Below are 26,821 nucleotides of genomic sequence, written 5' to 3'. Positions count from 1 at the left end.
CCCCCAACCACCCGAAGCCTTAATCAGTGCCTTCATTATCAACTCTATTAATGCTATCCCAAAGATTCCATTCAATTAAGCTTGCTGAATACAGTGTAAATAATTTCTCCTTATTTATGTAATGTCAGAATTCTAAGTCTCTTTTAAATTTCCAGGAAAATCCTATGAGAAACCTTAGAATATTCTATTTGGCTATAAACATTTACTAATTCCATTTAATTACAAAATAGAAAGAGGAGTACACATAAGTGACCATAAATAAAACCAAAATACAACCATGGAGGAAGTGACGGTCAAGTAGAACTGTGACTTCCAACAGAAATGAATTTCCATAAAGTGACATACCTTTCTTCTCTTGCTTCAGGGCTATTCTGTGATGTAACTGCAGTATCTTTTTTCTTTTCTTCAGGGTCTTTATCTGTTGATGGTCCATCTAAAAATTATGAAATCCCTCAGTTGTTAGCATTTGTTTAAAAACAAATTACAGGGGCACCTGGGTAACTCAGTCGGTTAAGCATCCGACTTTGGCTCAGGTCACAATCTCACAGTGTGTGGGTTCGAGCCCCACGTCAGGCCCCAGTCTGAGCTGTCAGAGCCTGGAACCCGCTTCGGATTCTGTGTCTCCCTCTCTCTCTGCCCCTCCCCCACCTACACTCTGTCTCTCTTTGTCTCAAAAATGAATAAACGTTAAAAAATTTTTTTTTTAATTACAAAATGGAACTACTGCATGTTATCAGGTTATTTATGTAACAACAAAAAAACACAAAAATCCTAAATTTTCAACAGTAAATAAAGTTTATGTAAGCTATTCTATTAACATATGTACTTGGGTATTTTTCACAATGCATGCTTAGTCAGCATTCCCCCAAAAAAACCTCCCTCTTTTGGTGGGAAGCACAATTCATATGCCAGTGGGAACCTAAAATAGAGAAAAATATACTTAAAAATACAGTCTTAAGAAAATATATTCATTAATTAGTAAAATGGAGAAAAACATATAGAACAAAGGAAAGGAAAGAATATGGAAATAACATCAGCACTGTCATTTTATTTATTCTTTTTAATTTTTTTTTTTTAACGTTTATTTATTTTTGAGACAGAGAGAGACAGAGCATGAACAGGGGAGGAGCAGAGAGAGAGGGAGACACAGAATCCGAAACAGGCTCCAGGCTCTGAGCTGTCAGCACAGAGCCCGACGCGGGGCTCGAACTCACGGACCGTGAGATCATGACCTGAGCCGAAGTCGGACGCTTCACCGACCGAGCCACCCAGGCGCCCCTGCACTGTCATTTTTAAATGACAGTGCAGGGGCGCCTGGGTGGCTCGGTCGGTGAAGCGTCCAACTCTTGATTTTGGCTCCGGTCATCTCACGGTTTATGAGTTTGAGCCCCGTGTAGGACTCCACACTGACAGTGCGTGGAACCTGCTTGGGATTCCCTCTCTCTGCCCCTTCTCCACACTTGCTCTCTCTCATTCCTTTTCTCTCTCAAAATAACATTTAAAAGTTTTAAAAATTAAAGTGCAAAGCATATATAGCAATCTTAACAATTTTTCATGAAGTCAAAAAAATTATTTCAGGGACAGTAGATAAAGAACATTTTCATAAAAAAGACTTCAGGATTAGTATGGCCTATCTAACACTTCCTCTATCTTAAAAAATCTGCAAAATAATACCAAGTACACAAGCTTTAAGAGGTAAGAAGGTGTTTAAAAAAAAAAAAAAAAAAAAGAGGTAAGGGGTGTAAAACAGGTTGGACCAGTGCAATCCTTTAACAATGAAAAGAAGCATTCGTGTTTAAATCAGCCAGAAGGGCCTTCTGAAACTGGGTTCAGAAACTGTTTGGATCTACTGCATAAATTATCCCACTCATCTATCTACATTTTGATCCCTACATAATAAGAGCTACATAAATACTTCACTTCCCCATCTTCCTCTGCACAGGATATAAAAGAACATATATTCAACTGATCATCAGGACCACCTAGATGACTTTTAAGCATATCCTTATGCTCAAGCTCCTATCTTGGATCCATTCAATCCAAATTTCTGCCAGTAAGGCCTGAGCATCCAAATCTCTAAAACTTCCCCAGATGACTTTAATATGCTAATCTAGAGGAGGCTAACTGATAAGAAAATGGTACAAATCACAATTCTAGAACTTATCTTGTAAACATTAGGGTTACCAAATCTGAAATATAATTCAGGCCCCCTACGATACAGTGTTAGTTTTCAGATACTAATTTTATTGCCCTCCTTTATTTTTTTATCTGAGAGAGAGAGAGAGAGAGAGAGAGGGAGAGAGAGAGAGAATATCTTAAGCAGGCTCCAAGCTCAGTGCAGGGCCCAATGCAGGGCTGAATCCCACAGCCGTGGGATCATGACCTGAGCCAAATCAAGAGTCGGACACTCAAATGACTGAGCCCCCCTGGCGCCCCATTATTACCCCTCTTTTTTCTCTACAGTTCATGTGAAAAGCCCCAAAACCTAAAGATGGTATAGCACTGTGAGGTAGGAAACAAAAATTAATAAAGACGTTAAAGAGTATACCAAGGACTAAGAAATATTTCAAAACTGAGGGAGTAGAAAGCATGTGAAAGGTGGCACAACAATGCAGTATACTATCTAACGAACATCCAGCGCGGTCACACGGATCCCGCACACTGCTCTGGGAGAACTGGTGCAATCCTTGCTACCTAAATACAGCGTCCTGGGCAATAAAACAGACCCAGGGAGAAGTGCTCCAGCCCTGGACTGGGACTGACTGCAGACCACACCTCACTACCAATCCAACCGTGCACAGGATGCTTAATCCCTCAATGCATACGTTCCTCATCAGAAAATGGGAAATATGATGGCACCTAGTACACTGGGTTCCTGGGAGGATTAAATGCATTCATAAAGGTTGATGCTTGGCATATGCAAGTATTCAAAACTGTGCTACCACGTAGCAGCAGTCATAAATCTTCTAGAAATCTAGCTAATAATCTAAAGAAAAAGCTTTAGGCAGAAAGATACTCATCAAGACATTATTTATAATAGCTATAAAGCTAAAAAAACACATATCTAACAGGTAAGAAATTAAAGCACAATCACCCAGTGGATTATTCTGAAGCCAATAAAATGGAATTAATGATGATATAAAGACACAAATGTTTTTCATTAAAAAAGGCAATGTAAGTATCCATACAGCATAAAAAAAAATATAGCTGAAGCAAAAGCTATACGCCAGGAGAAAAAAAGATAAGAAATGCAACAAGACATTAACCGATGGTTGTATTTAGAGACAGACTTAAGGATGATTTCTTTTCCTCCTCCAACTCTCCAAATTTTATCTAATGAAGATGGAAATCTTTTAACATAAAAAAAAAAAAGACTTTAAAAGAGAACCTGTAATGAGATCAGATACCTCCAAAAAGTATAAAAGAGTAAAACTTCTTTAAATTAAGATTAAATAAATATAACTACAATGTCCCACAAAATGTAAACCATCTTTCCAGAAATAAAAACACACGTATATCGTTCTCAGTCAGTGTCTATGGCAAAGTTTCATTACTTTAGAATATGGTATTCGACTTAAAATTTAAATTAATTATAAACACACAAAGTTTCAGTTGGTCTTTAAAGACTAGATTATTTTAAAAAGCTTTTGATTTTGAAATAATCTAACGCTTGCATAAATGTTTTAAGAATGGTACAAGAAACTTTACTCAGATTCCCCAAATGTTAACGTTTGCTACACTTGCTTCCTCCTTCACTCACCGCCCCCTACAGATACGCATGCATGTGTCGTATATATTCACACATGCACATCATTGTGCACACAGGCATAGTTCTTTTGAACTATTTGAAAGTAAGTAGCAGATATCATGCTCCTTAATCCCAAAATACCTCATTATGTATTCCCTAAGAAAAAAAATTCGGTTGAATAACCACAGTAAGTAAATTTAAGAATCACACAATACTGTTTACTTACCTACAGACATTACAAAAATTATGTCATTGATCCCAATTTACAATTTTTAGTCCCTAGTTTCCAAGATCTCAGAAGTAATAAGGTTTTTTGTTCTTGCTATTGTTGTCTTTGAAATTGTAAAAGGTTCAACTTTTTCTATTTTTCTCTTCCACATAAAGCTAATAACTGCTTAGAGAAATGGCTGATTCCAGGGCTGAGGCAGATGAGCCCAACACATTTTCTGGTTCCAGAATATAAAAAAGAGATCAAGAAAACTGAAGGGGGGCGGGGGATGTCAAAGGACACAGGAGCCAGTTTGAATGGGTGCCCACTGGTCAAATCTGGGAAAATGGAAATATCAAAATAAATATGAACAGTAATGGATAAAATAGGAATCCATGTGTCGACCCTAATAGAAAAATAACTGGGAAGTAAAAGGAGGGTTCTTTCTTATAGTAGAATGCGGACTTACAGTAGGATGCTGACTTAGAAATATTGAAGAAAATTACAATTTTGCAACTATCACTATAAAATGTGGTCTGGGCAAAAATCAGTGAATACTAAACAGGGGATGAGAGGAGGTCTGATGAGAAGCAAGATAGTTTCAGGGTCTTAAAGTATCTCTCACAGAATACCTATTAGGTACAATAGAAAAAACAATAAACTACATGGTGTACACCTTGACTGGGTTATATCAAAATGAACGTCATCATCATCAATGCCTCTGGAGGGGATACCCGAGAAGGATATAACACACTTACACAGTATTCCAACTATGCATGCTCAACCTGATCTAATCATGAGAAAATAACAAATAAAGCCCAAATCAGGAACATGCTATTAAAAATAAAGTGCGGGGCGCCTGGATGGCTCAGTCAGTTAAGCATCCAACTTCAGCTCAGGTCATGATCTCACGGCTCATGAGTTCGAGCCCCACGTTGGGCTCTGTGCGGACAGCTCAGAGCCTGGAACCTGCTTCAGATCTGTGTCTCCCTCTCTCTCTGCTCCTCCCCCACGCACGCTCTCGCTCTCTCTCTCTCTCAAAAATAAAGATTTAAAAAAATCTTTTTTTTAAATAAAGTGAGATGAGTGCTTGTATTCTTCAAATTGTCAATATTATAAGTAGCGTAAGAAGGCTTAAGAACTATTCCAGACCAGGAGACTAGATTATGTGATCCTAGACTAGATCTTGTTCTGAAAGAAGAAAAAAAGCTCTAAAGGACACCACTGGGACACATGACAATACCGGAACCTGCACTGTAGATTAAAGTACTGTACCGATGTTAAATTTCCTGAATTTCCTATGATTACATAAGAAAATAAACTTGTTCCAAGGAAACACACACTTAAGTATTAAAGGGTAAAGCATGATAGATGCAACCTTTTCTCAAACAGTTCAGAAAAAATGTGTACGTGTGTGAATATGTACATAACGGAGAAAGAGAAGACAAGTAATGACAAAACAAGCATGGCAAATATTAAAAATTAATGGGTCTAGAAAAAGTATACATGTGAGTTATTTTTATTATTCTTGTAAACCTTCTGTAAGTTAGAAAATTATTTCAAAAACGTTTTTAAAATGTATGACAACTTTCCCCATGGGGAAAATTCTTCTTCTTAAAGAGGCATCCAGTTGTAAGTTTTAGAAAACAAAAAAGGCTAAATTTGACTAGTTAAAAAGCAAAACCCTCAAGGAGGTCAAACTAACACCCTTCCCACTTCATATAAGGCACTGATTTCAATACATCTATATTTATAAACAGGAAAATATGCAAACACCAAATGTTTGAATAAACCAGATCACGAATACACATAAGGGAAGATCAATTATACCTAATAACTTTTTCCAGGATTTGATGAGAGACTTTGCTAAAGATGTAACTTCTTCATCTGTACTCTGCTTGCGAATAGCATTCACTGACATTCCAATTCTTGTGGACTGCAAGGGAATACAAAAAATCTGTGTAAGCTGTCTTTACTTCAGACAATTTAGTGCTTCATTCTGTTCTTTCTCATTTTCCTGTTTCCATGGTAGACCAGAAGAAAACCTGAATTATTTGAATTCTTATAATAGTATACTATAGATTTAAGATACATGCATCTTCAGATCAACACTGGACTCAAGGTTGTTAGCACAGAGATCTGCAGACAGACAAGCTGAGCTGCTATTGTAATAAGGTTGGTTAACTGGTAAAATGAAATCAGTCTTTCCATATCCCTTAAGGTAAGAATAAGCTATAAAACATTTGTATTATACAGAAGGCATGAAGCAACCATGACTAACATACGCACTTCTTTGCTTCTATATATTCTTCTATGTAGATTACTTTGTGGATCATCTGCTGCAACTTTAATGAGGATACTCAAATATTACCATCTACAGAGGTTTAAGAACATTTTTTTTTTTTTGCCCCACATCAGCATACAATTACAGATACTAAAATGGACTTCACAGAGGGGCCCCAGGGTGGCTCAGTCGGTTAAGGCATCAGACTCCGGATACCGGCTCACGTCATGATCTCATGGTTCATGGGATTGAGCCCCGCATCAGGCTCTGAACTGACAGTGCAGAGCCTGCTTGGGATTCTGTCTCTCCCTCTCTCTCTGCCCTTCCCCCCTTTCTCTCCCTCTATCAAAATAAATAAACATTTGTTAAAAAAGGACTTCACAGAATACAGTAATATATCATGTGGTAATACTATGTACCCACAAATATGCTGGGAGCATCCATATTCACTAATCTTCCTAACCACCATTTATTTTTTTTAATTTAATTTATTTAAGTGGACTTCATGCCCAATGTGGGGCTTGCCCTTACAACCCTGAGATCAACAGTCACCTGCTCCACTGACTGAGCCAGCCAGGCACCCTTTCCTAACAACCCTTTAAGCTTGATATCATTATCCCTACTCATCCAGCAATACACCATACCTAATTGGCAGAGCTGGGATTTATTTATTGATTGATTGATTTTAATTTTTTTTCAACGTTTATTTTTGAGACAGAGAGAGACAGAGCATGAACAGGGGAGGGGCAGAGAGAGAGGGAGACACAGAATCTGAAACAGGCTGCAGGCTCTGAGCGGTCAGCAGAGAGCCCGATGCGGGGCTCGAACTCACGGGCCGTGAGATCATGACCTGAGCCGAAGTCGGACGCTTAACCGACCAAGCCACCCAGGCGCCCCGGCAGAGCTGGGATTTAAATGCACCTCCAAAGTCCAGCTCTTTCCAGGACATCAATGGTTTTCAAATTGTGCTCAAAGAACACAAAAGCTGTGACAGGCCAATTAAGGATGATAAATAAAAAAACAAATGGTAAATTATTTAGTTAGTTCAAGTTGTTAGTAGATGATCTTTCAAGACATATGGTCAATGGAAGAAAAAAACAACAAAAGGAATTGTTAGTGGTTAAAAAAAGCAGGAATCCCTGCTGTAAACTTTAAGGTAGAGTAATAAATGGGTACTTACAGCTTTCCTGCTAAATTATTCAAACTTCTCAACAAAGAGATTCAGGACAGAAATCCTGCTCAAGAATTTAGAATATGTGTTTGGCCAGAATGGCCTAAGCTGTATCTATGGAAAGAAAGCTGTGCAAGGCAGATAAGGTTCCACAGCAGAAAGATAAAGGGGATTCCACAATTCTAAAATCCTAAAATGGTTTGGGATTCATGTTTGGGGAGGGTTTCCCCCCAAAGAAAGTGGTTTACTGCTTTAATAAAATGCTCTTGGAACTTTTTTAATGAAGAAAATACTTTAGAACTTTTTAGAACTCTTCTAAAACACTTCAATATAGAAAATTGTCCACAAGCAAGTTCCTGGGCCAGATGGCATAGCCTACAACTGTGTGGACCCAGAGCTGTCCTACTGGATACAGCTCACTGCTTAGAAGCCAGGCCTGCAATTACAACCAAGTACTGAGTGTCAGGTCTGACTTCCTTATCCTGATGCCTTTGGCACTCCTCCTCCAGCACCCATTCACAGCTCTTCCTTACTACCACCCCAAAACCCACCCCACCCACCCACCCAGAAGAAAATCTATTTTTGGAATGAGTGGAAGAAATCATTTGAGCTACTAATACAGTTCTGAAGCTTGGGGCTGACAAAGATTGGCAAAGAAAATGGAGCTTTAAGAGGTAGTCAGAGGCAAGCAAAGATACAGGAAGAGCATGAACAAATCATGTACTTGGGGTGACTGCTTTTTTAACTGTCACAGGATGTTTTCATCACTAAAGAGTCAATAATTTCCTACTTAAAACCTACAAAAATCCATCCAGAGAATGTAGGAATCCGTAACAAACATACTTCTCTAAGGAAGAGACTATCCAGTCAAGAATAATAAGAAACAAGGCTGCTGAGGTAGAGTGAAAAACAAAGATCTGGGTAGGTTTTTTTCCTCCTTTTAAAGAGAGTATTTGGGGAACAGCAGATGAAACTAGAGAGAAGAAAGGATTTATGAAGCCATTTTACTTGGATAACCAAGTCTAAATGTAACTCTAAGAATTCTCTAGACTCTGGACTTTTCCTAAAACCAGTAGACTTTAATTTACAGGATATAACAAGTGCCCTACAAAAAAGTACTGTGTGCTCAAATAACATTAAGGACTGTAGATTTAAACAGGCTTCTTGTTTGCAGGACTAATGAAGGTTTTTGAGATCAACTATATACCGTGAAATTCTAGACACAGAAAATGTATGCCTTTGCCCATGGCTGGCCATCTGGTTTCTATAGAACACCAGCTATGCAATTATAAAGACACTACCCTGGAAAGATGGAGAGGCCATTAAGCTGACTTAGGGAATCAGATGCACACTGCTGGTAAAGCAGAAAGGAATGAGTAGTGAGATTAAGAGATGCTGTCAGCATCACAGGAAATAAGCAGATTGGTATACTCTAGAAGAAAAATCACCTTTATGATCACTCATGAGTTTCCGCCAGGATGATTTAAGATACCCCCTAAATCTTAAAGTAAAAACATAGAGCTACTATAAAACATTGAGAAAAATTAAAGACTTAAATACATGTGAAGGCAGGGGCGCCTGGGTGGCTCAGTCGTCTGACTTTGGCTCAGATCATGATCTCGCGATTCATGAGTTCAAGCCCCGCATCAGGCTCTGTGCTGACAGCCTGGAGCCTGTTTCAGATTCTGTGTCTCCCTCTCTCTCTGCCCCTCCCCTGCTCATGCTCTGTCTCTCTGTCTCAAAAATAAATAAAAACATTAAAAAAAATTTTAGAAAAAAAAAATACATGTAAAGGCATCCCATATACATGGATCATAAGACTTAAATGTTAAGATTGCAATGCTAAGAAAATCAGACTAAAATAAAATCCCTATTAAAATCCCAGCTGCCTTTTGTGCAGAAATTGATAAGCTTATCCTAAAGTTCATATGGAAATACAAGGGACCCAAAATAGCCAAAACAATCTTGAAAAAATTGAAGGACGCATAATTCCCAAATTCAAAACTTACTACAAAACCTCAATGATCAAGGCAATGTGGTCCTATATAAGGAGAGACACAATTAACAGATTTAAGAATCCAGAAATAAATCCCTACATTTTTCTGTCACTGATTTTCAATAAGGATCTCAAGATAATTCATTAGAGAGAATACTTTAAAAAGGTGAGAGGTGCCTGGGTGGCTCAGTCGGTTAAGCGTCTGACTTGGCCTCAAGTCATGACCTCCCAGTTCGTGAGTTCAAGCCCCGCATCAGGATCTGTGCTGCCAGCTCGGATTCTGGGGGAGGGGGGGAGGTTGTGTGTGTTGTGTGTGTCTGTGTCTCTCTCTGCCCCTTCCCTGCTCACGTTCCCTCCCTCCCTCCCTCTCTCTCTCTCTCTCTCTCTCTCTCTCTCTCTCATAAATAAATAAATAAATAAATAAATAAATAACTTTTTAAAAAAGCTGAACTAGATATCCATGCGTAAAAGAATGAAATTGGACTTCTTTATACCACACATGAAAATTAACTCAAAATGAATCACAGAACTAAATGAAAGAGCTAAAAAACAAAAGAATAAATTTTTGTAGCCCTGAATTAGGCAACTAAAGCACAAGCAACCAAAGAAAACAATAAAACAGACTACAACAAAATTTTAAGCTTTTGTGCTTCAAAGAACACCACTAAGAAAGTAAAGCCCAGGGGAGGTAACACTTGAAAATCCTGTATGTCATAATGGACTTGTATCTAGAATATATAAAGAACTATTACAACTTAAAAATAAAAAGACAAATTATCCAATTTCAAAACAGGAAAAGGATCTGAAAAAACAGTTCTCCAAAGAAAATATATGATTGGTTAAGAAGCGTATGAAAAAGATGTTCAACATTAGTCATTTGGGAAATGGAAATAAACACCACAATGAAATATCACTTCACGCCCAGTAAGATGGCTATAATCAAAGACAAATAATAAGTGTTGGCAAGAATGTGGATAAACTGGAACCTTCGTTTACTTGCTCCTGAGAATGTAAAATGGTACGGTCACGTGGGAAAACAGTCTGGCAGGTCCTCAAAATATTCAACATAAAGCTATCATACAACTCATCATTTCGACTCTTTCAGATCTCTACCAGAGAGAACCAAAAACACACAAACCTGTACATGAATGTGCACAGCAAGCAGCAGGAGTCATAACAACCAAAAAAGTAGAAACAATCCAAATGTCCATCAAATGACAAATGGATACACAAAATGTGGTGTGACCATACAGTGGACTATTATTCAGCCATAAAAGGGAACAGGCTACAACATGGATGAACCCTGAAAAGTATGCTGAGTGAAGGCCAAAGGGGCACCTGGCTGACTCTGCCGGGAGAGCATGCGACTCTTGATCTTCAGGTCACGAGTTTGAGCCCCACGTTGAGGGGTAGATCATAATTAAAATAAAGAAATTTTTTAATCTTCAAAGGAAAAAAAACAAGGCGGCCAGACACAAAAGGTCATATATTATATGATTTCACTTATATGAAATTTCCAGAAGAGGTAAATCTGTAGAGACAAAAATGTGGCTCGATTAGTGGTTCCTAGGGCAGAAGGGGGAGAAAAGAGGAACGGCTGCTAAAAGGCACCCCGGAGGCTGGTGTCCTGATGGCAGCTGCTGTCAATGACAAAGAAAGTGAGGTTCTGGGAAATCAAATCAGGGCCAAGAGCCCAACTTCCTTTCCTTTCACGGTGAGATTACAAACTTGGAAGATTTAGATTTTATTCTTCTTGAGAAGGCAACTTTTTCTATAATGATAACTTAGATTATTGATTTATGTTACCATCTTTTAACAAAAACAAGAGTTAATAATGATTTACACCATAACAGGACAATACAAAAAACTTATTGGTAGTAAAAATGTTTTGGCATTTTAGGACAATTACCTATCCAAATCATGACACATTTTAGCACATACCTGTAATAATTCCAGGGTCATGGGAATATTCTTAAGCTCCTTCAGTAAATCCAATGCTCCAGCCTATAAAATAAAATAAAATAATTGCAGACGCAACTTCCCAGATGGTAAAACAAGGACTAACTAGAGATTTAAATTTACATTTTCCCATCCACAACTCACTATGGCTCACTTATTCATATGAGGATGGTGTGTGTGTGTGTGTGTGTGTGTGTGTGTGTGTGTGTGTATATATATGTGCATATATATATGTGTGCATATATATGTATACATATATATGCACATATATATGTGCATACCAGGATGATATATGTACATATACACACATATGTATGTGTATATATGTACATATATATATACACACACACACACATATATATATATATACATAAAGGGGGGCAGGGAAAGAGGGGTAGTGGTTTCCAAATAATGATTGCAACTCATTAAAGGAACATAAGATCCATTTACTGGACTATGACCAGCACTTGTTTAAGTTCATTTTAAATAATATTTGTTTATATGTGTCCAAATTTGAAATGTAAAATGTGTTTCTTACCCTGGTAGCATAACACACCCCACATTTCCATGAAGAACACCTATTTGATTAAGGAGCCAACCCTGAAAAAGCAGGAATGGGGGTCAGAAGATACTATAGCACCTCTAGCATTCACACACAGTGAGAGTGGGAAAGGGCCTGTCTTTACTAGAATTCTCTTGAGGTCTCCTGTTTCTTACTCATCTGTCACAAAAGCACTGCTGTTGGGGTGCCTGGATGGCTCATTCAGTTAAGCGACCCACTTCAGCTCGGGTCATGATCTCACGGTTGGTGCGTTTGAGCCCCACGTCGGGCTCTGTGCTGACAGCTCAGAGCCTGGAGCCTGCTTCCGGTTCTGTGTCTCCCTCTCTCTCTGGCCCTCCCCCACTCACACTCTGTCTCTCTCTCTCTCAAAAACAAATAAAACATTAAAAAAATTCGGGGCGCCTGGATGGCTCAGTCGGTTAAGCATCTGACTTCAGCTCAGGTCATGATCTCACGGTTCATGAGTTCGAGCCCCACGTTGGGCTCTGGGCTGACAGCTTGGAGCCTGGAGCCTGCTTCAGATTCTCTGTCTCTCTTTCTCTCTGCCCCTTCCCTACTCACGCTCTCTCTCTTCTCAAAAATAAAAAAACATTAAAAAAATTTGTTTAATTAAAAAAAAAACAGAAACAGTACTGTCTACCTAATTCCTACAGAGTAGTAAAAAGCAGATTCTGAGAGAAAATTCAGAATTAAGATGTATGTTAAGCTCACAGGCCTATCCACTGCCATCTAGAATCAAAGACTCCCATATAGATGATGAAGACAGAACAAAATAAGACTCCTAAAAGAATTACATAAAGCACCTAAAATTAAAAAAGGAATGAAATGAGAAGCAACAGCACCACCTTATACCTTGTGGCCAAATATTCCAATTTGATATTGATTTATGTATCATATTTAATCTAATACCCTCACTTAATCATATTTTACTTAGTTTAATATTCACTTAATGTACTATATTTGTACACATTATTCTATATGCCACTAATAAAAAAACTATTAAACTATCATAGTATTTTCTTATCACTTCTTCACTTTTATAATTCTTGTAAACTTGAAGTTTTGATCATGTACCACCTTTTACATACATAAAAGAAAAACATAAGCAAAATAAATTAGCTAAGGTGCTTCTAAAACTACTTCACATTCAGAATCCAATGATTATGAATCACTTATTGACTCAGATTCAATTATATCTGTTTTTATCCATAAAAAAGTTGTAGAGAAAACAGTAGTAATGCAGCATTTCATAAAAGAAGCCATCAAAGGGGCGCCTGGGTGGCTCAGTCGGTTGAGTGTCTGACTTCGGCTCAGGGCCATGATCGCATGGCCCATGGGTTCCAGGCCCACACCGGGCTTTGTGCCGACAGCTCAGAGCCTGGAACCTGCTTCAGATTCTGTGTCTCACTCTCTCTCTCTCTGCCCCTCCCCTGTTCATGCTCTGTCTCTCTCTGTCTCAAAAATAAATAAAACATTAAAAAAAAAAAAGAAGAAGAAGCCGCCATCAAAGAGCTAAAAGCCTTTAGCTCTTACCTGGCTTTGTAGTGTGTAGAGAGCTAGTTGTTTTCACCCCCACTGCTCTTCAACCATTTGGTTCCCTAAGGTTCAAAGAGCACTCCACTAATGTCTTTAAGAGTTTCTTCCAAGCCACTGACACCCACTCTGCAAATGTTGATGCTGGGTTTGATGTTCTGCCTGTGAAAGTACATCCCAATAGCCATCTGGTCGACAATATATGTGTAACTCATTCTGCTTTCTGAAATGGTAAAATACAAAAACTAGGCACCCTACGAATCAATGAAACACAGCATACCCCAGGGAAATAGAAAGCCCCAGAGCATGTCCCTCAACATGTACCCCCAAGGAAGAAACAAGCACGGAACCCTCATGGCATTATCATATTTCTTAAATATAAAATTGAGTCAAGGCTTCCAGTCATGTAATTTTTCCATTTAAACTTGACAGGAGCACCCGGATGGCTCAGTCAGTTATACCTCTGACTCTTGATTTCTGCTCAGGTCATGATCTCCAGGTCGTGAGATCAAGCCCCACAGTGCAGAGTCTGATTGGGATTCTCTCTCTGCACCTCCCCTGGGTATGCGCTCTCTCTCTCAAAGTAAATAAATAAACTTAAAAAAAAAAAAAAACTGACCCTTAAAAAATAAGTAAAATAAAATAAATTTGACATCAGGGTGCCTGGCTAGCTTAGTGGGTAAAGCATGCAACTCTTGATCTCAGAGGTCATGAGTCAGAGCCCCATGTTGGATGCAGAGATTACATTAATTAATTAATTTAAAAAAATAAAGTTGACAGACATCAGACTCAGCTGTGGAGAATAAAAAAACATTAACTTTCCTTCTGGCAACAGGTGTATTATTTTAATTTAAAACTTAAGTTCAAAAACAATTATGAGACAGGTTACTATGAAGGATTTTTTTTGTTTTTGTTTTTGTTTTTTAAAGAGAGTGTGAGCAGGGGAGAAGGGCAGAGGGGACGAGAGAGAGAAAAAGAAAAGTGGGGGAAGAGAGAATCCTAAGCAGGCTCCACACTTAGCACAGAGGCCGACACAGGGCTCAATCTCACAAACCATGAGATCATGACCCTGAGCCAAAAACAAGAGTTGAACACTCAACCGACTGGGCCACCCAGGCACCTGTTTTGTTTTTTTTATTATGAAGGATTTTAACGATTTACTTCTTAAAGATCCCTTCTGATCTTAAAATTCTACAAATTATTTTTAGAGGTAACTAAAAACAGTGAAACACTGCAGGTGTTAGAGAAGAAAACCAACATTGACTTTTAAATTTACTGTTAATCAGAAATTCTACAGAAATGACATCTTTGCGAGCAAATGGGTTCTTCAATCCCACGTCTATAAATCCCCAAACCGAAAACCTTTGAAAAGCAAGATTTCTCACAGATTTTCAACAAACTCATTTGCCAACAACACCTAATCTCAACGTACGTAAAACCATTTATGTTCTATATATCCCACTTCATGTGACAGTACCACATTTCACTATAAAAATGTTAATGTCTGGGGCGCCTGGGTGGCGCAGTCGGTTAAGCGTCCGACTTCAGCCAGGTCACGATCTCGCGGTCTGTGAGTTCGAGCCCCTCGTCAGGCTCTGGGCTGATGGCTCGGAGCCTGGAGCCTGTTTCCGATTCTGTGTCTCCCTCTCTCTCTGCCCCTCCCCCGTTCATGCTCTGTCTCTCTCTGTCCCAAAAATAAATAAAAAACGTTGAAAAAAAAATTAAAAAAAAAAAAAAGTTAATGTCTGATTACTAGGAACTGCCCAGATCCTGTTGAAGATATATAATGTATGTACCATATTATCTTAATAAAACCTGAGGTGCTCAGCAATCAAAAAGAATGAAATCTTGCCATCTGCAATCACGTGGATGGAACTAGAGGGTATCATGCTAAGCGAAATTAGTCAGAGAAAGACAAATATCACATGACTTCACTCATTATGAGGACTTTAAGATACAAAACAGATGAGCATAAGGGAAAGGAAGCAAAAATAATATAAAAACAGGGAGGGGGGAAAAAACATAAGAGACTCTTAAATATGGAGAACAAACAGAGGGTTACTGGAGGGGTTGTAGGAGGGGGGATGGGCTAAATGGGGAAGGGGCATTAAGGAATCTACTCCTGAAATCATGTTGCACTATATGCTAACTAACTTGGATGTAAATTAAAAATAAATAAATAAACATGGTTAAAATAAATAAATTAAAAATATGAATTTTTTTTTTTAATTTTTAAAAACCTGAGGGGCATCCAGGTGGCTCAGTTGGTCAGGCATCCGACTTCGGCTCAGGTAATGACCTCACAGCTCATGAGTTCGAGCCCCACGTTGGGCTCTGTGCTAACAGCTCGGAGCCTGGAGCCTATTTCAGATTCTGTGTGTCCCTTGCTCTCTGCCCCTCCGCCGCTCACACTCTGTCTCTCTCAAAAATAAATAAACATTAAAAAAAAAATTTTTTTTTAAACCTGACAATTTTGGAATTCTCAAATATATCAGACTCTAAAAGTTTTGATTACGAGATTGTGGACTTGTATCCTATAACTACCATAGACATTTTTCTTCTACCTATGCCTCCATGGACTTTCCAATCCATTTCTGACCTAGGATCAATTAGAGAGGAAGATAAAGAACCACACTTCTAGGAGTCCTTGAAAATGCAGGGTCTCCTTAGACTTACATCATGCTGTCTGCCACATATAAAGTTGATTCTTCTAACACATCAGCAATGTGGCATAAGGTTTAAGTTGCTTTCCAAGCAACAGATAAGATTTGCATTAATTTCATCACACTCTCCCTTTACACTCAGATCTCTCTGGTGAGACCGAAATTAGAGATACAAGCTATGGAAGGAAGAAAAAGCAAAATAACATTAACTGGATGACACTACGACCTTTCTCATAATTACACTGTGTTCTGGCCAAATAAGATGAATATTTCAATCACGGTTCTTTAAGAAATAAACAACTATGATAATCTGAATGAACAAAAAGGCAAAAAACAGATGATCATATATATTAATTCAGTGACAAAAGCTTCTTTGAATATTACTATGTGCCAAGCATCATGGGAAGCCCTTTGTATACGTGTGTATGTATATGTGCATTTGTATGTATACGCACGTATATATACATGCAATTCCATCTTCACAATAAACCCTATAGAAAAAGGCAATCTTTTTCTCTCCATTTTACAGAAGAGGAATTGAAAATCCAGACAATTTAGGAAACCTGCACAGTCATATGATTATTACTAACTAAAAAAGGTGAAATCTACTCACTTCTGTCAAACTATACGTATGCCTCTCAACAAATATTAACACTGTGTACCAAACTCTGAGGAGACAACAGTGAGCAAGACAAATCTTTTGCGACTTCAGGGAATTTAAAATAAACACAAACCTTTGAATATCTACTTCAAAACTTCAATTATACAAAGAAACAAATTCAGAAAAGGAAAGTGACTTGGCCAACTGATAGGTAATACAAAAGGACAAGAATTATAATCTCCTGACCCTCACACCGCTGCTCTCTCCATTTCCTAGGTCCACTGGTAGTAGTTCTGCTCTGTGAACTTGGGTGAAAAGCATTACCAAACAAGAAACTAAATTCTATCCTTCCCCAATAATCACCTGCCTCTAAAGGTCAAGTCTATTAGATTGCAGCATCTCCTACAGATAATGATGCAAGAGAAAGAAAGATTCTACCTTATCTTCCAGAGTCAAATTTAGTTCACAGTACTGGCTGAAGAATAAACAATACTATCACATGACTTTATTACACGGTTGGTACTATCTGTCATCAGAAACAAGTACTTTTACAAAATATTGCATTCAAACTTGTACTTAGCACACAGCATATAGAACTTTGTATAGGACACAAACATACTCCTCAAGGAGATGTATGGAGAAGGAAGCAACATGGAATATACAGTTAAGAACACACACACATACTTATCTATACATATGTATGTGTGTATAGATATGCGTGACAGATATAGAGATATATACATATATATATATCAGATCGAAATTCAAATCTATGCACTGCCATTTCCTAAACATAAGATCTTGAGAATGTTATTTCTTTTTCAAGCTTCAGTTTCTTCATATGTAGGACAGCATAATACATTGACCTAGAAGAATTCAAATGGTCAAATGGAGTAATAAAAAACATATGAAGTATTGAAATAGAGTGCCTGACATGTAGGATATGGTTGATAAGGGATACAAAGAGATAAAAAGATTTATCTACTTCCATCATAACAATATTCTCAAAAAGCCATAAACCAGCATTTTGAGTAAGCATTATTTAACCTCAATCAACTCAAACACCTCTCAGTAAGAATTATAAGATTTCAAGACTTAAAAAACTAAGATGCTATTCATTTTTTTTTAAAGGAAACACTGTAAATATTTGAATTATGGCTCAGGAACATCACTATATACTAGAAATTATAATTTTATTATGTCATCTCAAATGTGCACTTATTCTACACCAAACAAAAGAAAAAATATATAAAATTGACTTCATCAAAACTGAAAGAAAAGACACTATCAAGAGAGTGAAAAGATAACCCACAGAATGCAAGGCAATATATACAAATCCTGCCTCCCATAAGTCTAATATTCAGAATACAAAGAACTCTTACAATTCAAAAATACAAAGAGCTTAAAAATGGGCAAAGGATCTGAACATTTCTCCAAATATATATAGAAATGGCCAACAATGAAAAATTTTCACCATCATTAGTCATCCGAGAAATGCAAATCAAAACCACAATGAGACACCTCTTTACACCCACTGTGATGGCTATAATCAAAAAACACGCAAGTGTTGATGAAGACTCCATGAAATGGAACGCCCACCAACTGCTGATAAGAATTTAAAATCGTGCAACTTTGGAAAACAGTTTGTCAATTTCTCAAAAGGTTAAACATAGTTATATGACCTAACAATTCTACTCCTAGGTATACACCCAAGAGTAAAAAAAAAACCAAAAAACAAACATATGTCCACACAAACACCTGCACGAAATGTTCTTAGCAGCATTACTCATCACGGTCAAAAAGTGGAAACAGCCCAAAATGTCCATCAAATGATGAATGAATAAACAAAATGTGGTATGTCCACCAGTACAGTGGAGTGCTATTCTGCAACACAAAGGAACAAAGTACTGATACTTGCTGTTAGTATAGATGAATCCTGAAAACACTAAGTGAAAGAAGCCTGTCATAGAAGACCACATATTGTGTGATTCCATTTATACAAACACACGTTGCATAAGTCCATTTATAGAAAATGTCCAGAGCAGCAAATCCACAGACAAACAGATAAGCGGTTGCGGGGGAGATACATGGTGACTACCTAATGGGTACAGGTTTCTTTTTGGAGTGATCAAAGTGCTCTTCAATTAGTGTTGTGAGAGCTACCCAAATCTGTGAATATACTAAAAACCACTGAATTGTACACTTTTTTACATTTTTTTTAAATGTTTATTCATTTTTGAGAGAGAGGGGTAGGAGTAGAAAGAAACAGACACAGAATCCGAAGCAGGCTCCAGTCTCCAAGCTGTCAGCACAGAGCCCAACGCAGGGCTCGAACTCACAAACCATGAGATCATGATCTGAGCCGAAGTCGGATGCTCAACCAACTGAGCCACCCAGGTGCCCCAAATTGTACACTTTTAAAGGGGTGAACTGTATTGTATATCTTAATAAGGCTGTTTTTAAAAATTGTGTGTAGTCAGGGGTACCTGGGTGGCTCAGCCCGTTGAGCATCCAACTTCAGCTCAGGTCATGATCTCATGGTTCGTGGGTTCAAGCCCCACATTGGGCTCTGTGCTGACAGCTCAGAGCCTGGAACCTGTTTTTGGATTCTGTGTCTCCCTCTCTCTCTGCCCCTCCCCTGCTTGTGTTCTGTCCCTCTCTCTTAAAAAATAAAACATTTTTAAAAATTTTAATAAAAAAATTAAAAATTATGTGTAGTCATTCTAAATTTTGATTTATACTAATCAGTCTAACCCTCATATGAAAACTGAAGTTTTTTCTTCAAATCAGGTAGAAGACTTAGAAATTTTAGGGCTCCTAGGTGGCCAGTAGGTTAGGTATCTAAGTCTTGATTTCAGCTCAGATCATGGTCTCACAGTTTATGGGTTCAAGCCCCACATCAGGCTCTGTGCTGACAGTGCAGAGCCTGTTTGGGATTCTCTCTCTCCCCCTCTCTCTCTCCCTCTACCCCTCCCTGCCTCTTTCTCTAATAAATAAAATGTTAATTAAAAAAAAGAAAAAAAGTACATTCCATGTATAGCAGCTCCTGTATTGTGACATATAATTTCAACTTCTCTCCTAACAACTGAATTCTACTCAGTCCTGAGCCTTCAGCGAAAAAATCATAATAAACAAAGCTCAACACTACTTACAAAATCTATGAATTTGAAACTTCTAAGTTACCTCACTCCTTCTTCTACAGTCATGTCATAAATCCTTTACAAAAAAAACACACAAGGTTTTTTAGCCCTTACCATGTCTTAGGCACTGTCAAGAATTTCATATTCATCTAATCTTTACTAAGTCATCTCCAATTTACCACCAAAAGAAAAAAAAAAGACATTTTAAAGATGCTAAGGAACTTGCCTAAGATCACACTGCTAAAGTTCAGAAGAGCCAAGATTTGAACCCAGATTAGGAGTCAGACTTGCCTATTGACATCAAGTAAAAATTATAAAAAAAAAACAACAAATACCAGCAGTGCGTGGGTGGCTCAGTCAGCTGAGCATCTGACTTGATTTCAGCTCAGGGCGTGATCTCACAGTTCGTGAATTCGAACCTCGAGCTGGGTTCTGTGCTGACAGAATGGAGTCTGCTTAAGAGTCTCTTTCCCTACCTCTCTGCCCCTCCCCCACTGGCATGCGCTCTCTCTCAAAATAAATATATAAACTTAAAAAAAAAACTAGTATCTGGGGTGCCTGGGTGGCTCAGTCGGTTAAGCGGCCGACTTCAGCTCAGGTCATGATCTCACGGTTCCTGAGTTCGAGCCCCACGTCAGGCTCTGTGCTGGCAGCTCAGAGCCTGGAGCCTGCTTCAGATTCTGTGTCTCCCTCTCTCTCTGCCCCTCCCCTGCTCATGCTCTATGTGTGTGTGTGTCTCTCTCTAGAAAAAGGAATACACAATAAAAAAAATTTTTTTTAAGTGATAGTTTAAAAAAAACGAGTATCTGAATATTTGGAACTAACTTACGTGGCTCATCAAGGCCTCAGAGTGGGCACTTGTAAAACTGCTAACACTGTTTAAGATCAATTATACAGATAGGGCAACATTCTGGATAAATACTAAGGTCAGGATATTGATTGGATATTTATGGAAACCTTCCTGCCCCAGAATAACAAACACCCTTACTTCCTGGCCTTATATTCACTTAACTGCACCCATGCAAGTTTCAAAAACCGGGTCTTCTAGAGACATTGCAGCTTAACATAGTACTGACTTTAAACAAAACAGATTTAGATTCACCTCTTCATTTCTAGCTATTTGGTTTAGGACAACTCACTTTACTTTCCAAATAGTTTCCTTACTTTTGGAATACTTATCTTGTAAAACTGAGGAATAGGTAGGCAATACTTAGCTGAATACCTGGCTCAGAGTAATAATTCAATAAATAGTAGCTGTTTTTATTATTACTTAAATGTGACACCTAACCTTTTTATTAAAACAAAACAATATGCAACAACAGCACTTAAACTTGTCAATTCAAGAGGACAACTACTATTCTTCAAGCAAAGTTTACTTTTTCATAGCTTAATATTTTTTATAAATTTTTTTAACGTTTATTTATTCTTGAGACAGAGACAGCGTGTGAACAGGGGAGGAGCAGAGAGAGAGAGGGAGACACAGAATCTGAAACAGGCTCCAGGCTCTGAGCTGTCAGCAGAGCCCGACGCCGGGCTCGAACCCACAAACCATGAGATCATGACCTGAGCCAAAGTCCGACACTTAACCAACTGAGCCAGGCACCCCTAGCGTTAAGTAATATTTTAGGGGCAGCTGGGTGGCTCAGTTGGTTAAGTGTCGGACTTCGGCTCAGGTCATGATCTCACGGTTCGTGATTTCGAGCCCTGCATCCGGCTCTGTGCTGACAGCTCAGACCCTAGAGCCTGCTTCAGAGGATTCTGTCTACCTCTCTCTCTCTGCCCCTCCCCAACTCACACATGCTCTCTCTCACTCTCTGTCAAAAAAAAATAAACATTAAAAAAATTTTTTTTAATATTTTAAAAAGCTCACAGAAAGGGGCGCCTGGGTGGCGCAGTCGGTTAAGCGTCCGACTTCAGCCAGGTCACGATCTCGCGGTCCGTGAGTTCGAGCCCCGCGTCAGGCTCTGGGCTCATGGCTCGGAGCCTGGAGCCTGTTTCCGATTCTGTGTCTCCCTCTCTCTCTCTGCCCCTCCCCCGTTCATGCTCTGTCTCTCTCTGTCCCAAAAATAAATAAAAAACGTTGAAAAAAAAATTTTTTTAAAAAAATAAAAAAAAATTAAAAAAAAAAAAAAAAAAAAGCTCACAGAAAAAACTGGAAACCACCCACCACAAAAAAAAAAAAAAAAAAAAGAGGGAGAAACAAATCTACCATAATCCTACAAACCCCAGAACAACTTCTGTTAAATTACTGACCTCCTTAAAAGCTCTTTGTGGGGGAACCTGGGTAGCTGAGTCGCTTAAGCGTCCAACTCTTAATTTCGGCTCAGGACATGATCCCAGGGCCATGGGATCAGGTCCGGCGTTGGGCTCCACACTGAGCATGGAGCCTGCTTAAGATTTTCTATCCCTCCCCTTCTCCCCCTCTCTCCCTCTCCCCCCCCCCCTCCCTTTGCCCCTCTCCCCTGCTCATGCTCTCACGCTCTCTAAAGAAAATTTTTAGGGGCCCCGGATGGCTCAGTCACTTAAGAGTCTGACTTCGGCCCAGGTAATGATCTTGCAGTCCATGAGTTCCAGCCCCATGAGTTCTGTGCTGACAGCTCAGAGCCTGGAGCCTGCTTCGGATTCTGTGTCTCCCTCTCTCTCTGCCCCTCATGCTCATGCTGCTCATGCTCTGTCTTTCTCACTCTCAAAAATAAATAGACATTAAAAAAAAATTTTTTTTTAATTTTTAAAAAAGCTATTTGTGGAATGATGTGCTTTGGAAGGCAAAGAGAGAATCATTCAAGACCCCTTTCTCTTTATTTCATTTGCCAATTTGAATTTCTGTAAGATATACAGGGAAAAGGAGAAGGAACAAAACAAACAAACAAAAAACAGAAAAGAGCCAGTCATTTTATCTTTCTTTTTGGGGTTAAGTTTTCATATTGGTAAAGTTTTGAACTATCAGATAAATGAGATTTGAGGAGTGTCTGTAAAGTAGTTCCTCATTCTCACCCAGACTCATTATTTGCTTGTAACTTGAGAACTGCAAATAAATACAAACTGGTCTTCTCCATATTTATCCACTAAGGAATTAGTCATTTTTATGAAACACCTATTACAAGGAAAGAAAACAATCATTAGATGATTAATGGATACACATTATGGCCTGAGTAGAGAAAAAAGGTACCCAACAAAAGGCCTTTTCCCCCAAGGAGCTTCTACTGTGGGAATCCAGGGAACTCCAGGCAAAGAAAAAAACTTTTCCAGTTTAAACAAAATAAATGCTCAGCCTGTTAAATAACCAAATCTCATCACTTGCAGTGGGGAAATGAAAGAGCCATATCAATGAGAAAACTAAATGGTAAAGGTTAATGTCTGGAACAGAAAACAAACAGGAAATATTTTAAAAGGCCAAAATTGCAAATACAGATTAACGAGGTATGAAATTACATGCCAGGCAATGCACCTGTTAAAAAAAGAGGAAGAGACTATATACAAAGTCTTAAAAATTCAGCGTTTAACACTATTTTCTGCTCCGGCATGCTGTCCAGTAGAAAACCTGGGTCCTAGCTTAATCCAAATTGCTCAGTACTTAATTTAAGTGGGCGAACTACTTAATCTCTCTGACTCAGTTTCTTACTCTGCAAAATGGGTACACCGTAGCTGTGTCGTGGGTCTGTAAAGAATTTTGCACAGATGCTTTGGAATTCCAAAGTGCTGTACAAATCAGAGCATCCTCTTTCTCCTGCACATTAATTTGACAGGAAATTTATTTCGTAGACGGGAATAAGTTATTTCAGATACACGGATGCTGAAAATGTACTGAGCAGGGTGGAATAAGTTCAGGCGAAGACCTAATCATGGAGTTTTAGCTGAAAACAGGTGACACTGCATCAGAGGACTGAAAGTACACACAGTGGTGGACAAAAAAATGCAAAACTGGAAGACTTCACACAAACCACAACGTGTTCACATCCACACACACTTTATCGATTAACAAGATAACGCCACCGGTATTAACTGTAAACCACTTAAGAGTACTCAGCAATGACAGCTGTCCAAATGCATCTACCAGTTAGTACCCCTGAGGGCGTGCGTTTTAACCATAGCTCTTTTACACACTACCACCTAACAAGATCCACTTTTGAAAAACACACTTAGCAACTTGCCAAAGACACTAGCATGCTCTGCCTTTCTGATTGCTAAACAAACCTGTAGCGTGATGGAGATAAATCAAGTGCGTGGTTAGCATTCTTCTAAAAACTAAGATACAGGAATTGGAACTCATCCGCTCGAGGTCCAGAACGTCTCACAAACCCCCATGCGATGTTATTTTTAGTTGCTAGCCAGCGATCGCGGAAAAGGGAACGAATCCTCCCAAACTGCGAAGGGCTTTCTACACTCCTCGATTCTTAAACTAAATGAGCGAAGTAATTGGCGAGCAAATCTACCCTCGATCAGGTTGACGACTCTGTACTCACAACGAAGAGACTTGGAAGTACCCAGAACGGGTGCTAACGCCGGCGGCGCGGGGCCCCGCCGCCTGCCCCAGGACGCCGGCACGGTCCACGCCGCCTTCCCCCGCGGGAAGGGCCGGCGGGGGCGGGCCGGGAGCCCCCGAGGGCCCGGCCCCAGGCCCGCCACGTCCGGCTCCCGCCAGCCGCCCGGCCTCCCTCCCGGCCCGCGTCGCCCGCCGCGCTCACCGCGTTCTTCTTCTGCACCATCTTGTCCATCTTCTTGGCAATGCGGACCACCTCGTCCTCCATGGCTTCGGCAGGTCTTCCCCGCGCCCAGCCCGTCTGGGTCCGGAAGTGGGCGAAGCTGGGGCCGAGGGGACGGCGGGACGCGAGCCCAGGCGCGCGGCGAGCCCCCCACAGCAGGCCCGGGCCTAGGCCCTTCCTCGCAAACCAAGCCCGCGGCGGCGGTGGCGGCGGCCGAGACAGCGACTCCGCCCCCGCAGGCAGCGCCAGTCGAGCTCCGCGCGCGCCGCTCAGGCACTGCCAATCGACGGCGGATCGCTGGGAACCCGCGCGCCGAGGCTCCCGCCAGACGGGCGTCGACCGAGGCGCCGTCAATGAGAAGAGGCGCAAACGGGGCGGGAGAGCTTCCCGCCAGGCGGTTGTAAAAGTCTGCAGGAGGCGGGGCCGAGTTTTGCCGCGCGTGCGCTTCCGGCCCGACGGCGGCGCCGGGTGAGCTTGGGAGCCTGCGGAGACCCGCGGGGCTTTGAACTGCGGCGGGCGTGGGGGACGGGACGTTGGCGGTCTTTAAAGGCGGTGGGAGCCCGACCCTTTTTTCCGTGGGAGGCGGCTACCGTGAAAAGCAGAGCCCCGCCCAATTTCCCTAAATAGTCTCGTAAAATACGGACTTGATCTGTTTAAGCGTCCCCTTTTTAAAAGTCAACTGGTTTGTAAGCTGCCGAAGCACCGAGACCCAGTCCGGCTTGTTTTCAGACTCAGAATGTCGAACACAGTATTTGAGTAGAGTTGAATGATACTTGACAGAAACGTTCTCAGAAAAGAAATAAGGCATCTCAACTGCTTCCAAAGATCAGTGAGGAAGTTGACATCCTTAATTTAAGGGTTATGACTAACAACACAAAGCCAACGTAGAAAATTGAAATACCTATGTTACTAATACTGGAGAGTATAGGCTCCTTCAGTAGGTCTTTGCCCAATTACACGTTTTACTACCAACTCAGGCTACTTGCAGACATATCCCCACACCAGATTTAACTCTCAAAATGCGCCACCTGGTAATGCTTTTTCTATACTAACATGACAGATGTTTTTTTTCCTACTTCTAGCTCAGTTATTTGGGGAGAAGAGGCATTTGACTTTTCCCCCTTCTGTTGATTTCATGTATTTCTTTTCTTTTTTTTTTTTTTAATATATGAAATTTACTGTCAAATTGGTTTCCATACAACACCCAGTGCTCATCCCGAAAGGTGCCCTCCTCAATACCCATCACCCACCCTCCCCTCCCTCCCACCCCCCATTAACCCTCAGTTTGTTCTCAGTTGTTAACAGTCTCTTATGCTTTGGCTCTCTCCCACTCTAACCTCTTTTTTTTTTTCCTTCCCCTCCCCCATGGGTTTCTGTTAACGTTTCTCAGGATCCACATAAGAGTGAAACCATATGGTATCTGTCTTTCTCTGTATGGCTTATTTCACTTAGCATCACACTCTCCAGTTCCATCCACGTTGCTACAAAAGGCCATATTTCATTCTTTCTCATTGCCACATAGTATTCCATTGTGTATATAAACCACAATTTCTTTATCCATTCATCAGTTGATGGACATTTAGGCTCTTTCCATAATTTGGCTATTGTTGAGAGTGCTGCTATAAACATTGGGGTACAAGTGCCCCTATGCATCAGTACTCCTGTATCCCTTGGATAAATTCCTAGCAGTGCTATTTCTGGGTCATAGGGTAGGTCTATTTTTAATTTTCTGAGGAACCTCCACACTGCTTTCCAGAGCGGCTGCACCAATTTGCATTCCCACCAACAGTGCAAGAGGGTTCCCGTTTCTCCACATCCTCTCCAGCATCTATAGTCTCCTGATTTCTTCATTTTGGCCTCTCTGACTGGCGTGAGGTGATATCTGAGTGTGGTTTTGATTTGTATTTCCCTGATAAGGAGCGACGTTGAGCATCTTTTCATGTGCCTGTTGGCCATCCGGATGTCTTCTTTAGAGAAGTGTCTATTCATGTTTTCTGCCCATTTCTTCACTGGGTTATTTGTTTTTCGGGTGTGGAGTTTGATGAGCTCTTTATAGATTTTGGATACTAGCCCTTTGTCCGATGTGTCATTTGCAAATATCTTTTTCCATTCCGTTGGTTGCCTTTTAGCTTTGTTGGTTGTTTCCTTTGCTGTGCAGAAGCTTTTTATCTTCATAAGGTCCCAATAATTCACTTTTGCTTTTAATTCCCTTGCCTTTGGGGATGTGTCGAGTAAGAGATTGCTACGGCTGAG

The 26,821-nt window shown here is 39.9% G+C and overlaps 1 protein-coding gene across 1 annotated transcript in view; it reads right to left on the bottom strand.

The window, feature by feature from the left end:
* Positions 1 to 24,778, bottom strand: part of TCEA1 (transcription elongation factor A1) — a 42,673-nt gene extending 17,895 nt beyond the window's left edge. The window contains exons 1-4 of the mRNA XM_049633392.1: positions 24,551 to 24,778; positions 11,349 to 11,411; positions 5,787 to 5,892; positions 346 to 433 (exon numbers count right to left, since the gene is read on the bottom strand). Of these exons, the coding sequence (XP_049489349.1) occupies positions 346 to 433; positions 5,787 to 5,892; positions 11,349 to 11,411; positions 24,551 to 24,613 (320 nt within the window). The 5' untranslated portion in view covers positions 24,614 to 24,778. The remainder of the gene's footprint in view (positions 1 to 345; positions 434 to 5,786; positions 5,893 to 11,348; positions 11,412 to 24,550) is intronic.
* Positions 24,779 to 26,821: the final 2,043 nt, after the last annotated feature.

This window comes from Panthera uncia, chromosome F2, assembly GCF_023721935.1.
Source record: "Panthera uncia isolate 11264 chromosome F2, Puncia_PCG_1.0, whole genome shotgun sequence".
Classification (NCBI taxonomy): Eukaryota; Metazoa; Chordata; class Mammalia; order Carnivora; family Felidae; genus Panthera; species Panthera uncia.
Note: the sequence above shows the minus strand (reverse complement) of the source record. Positions and strands in the feature narration are given on the sequence as shown.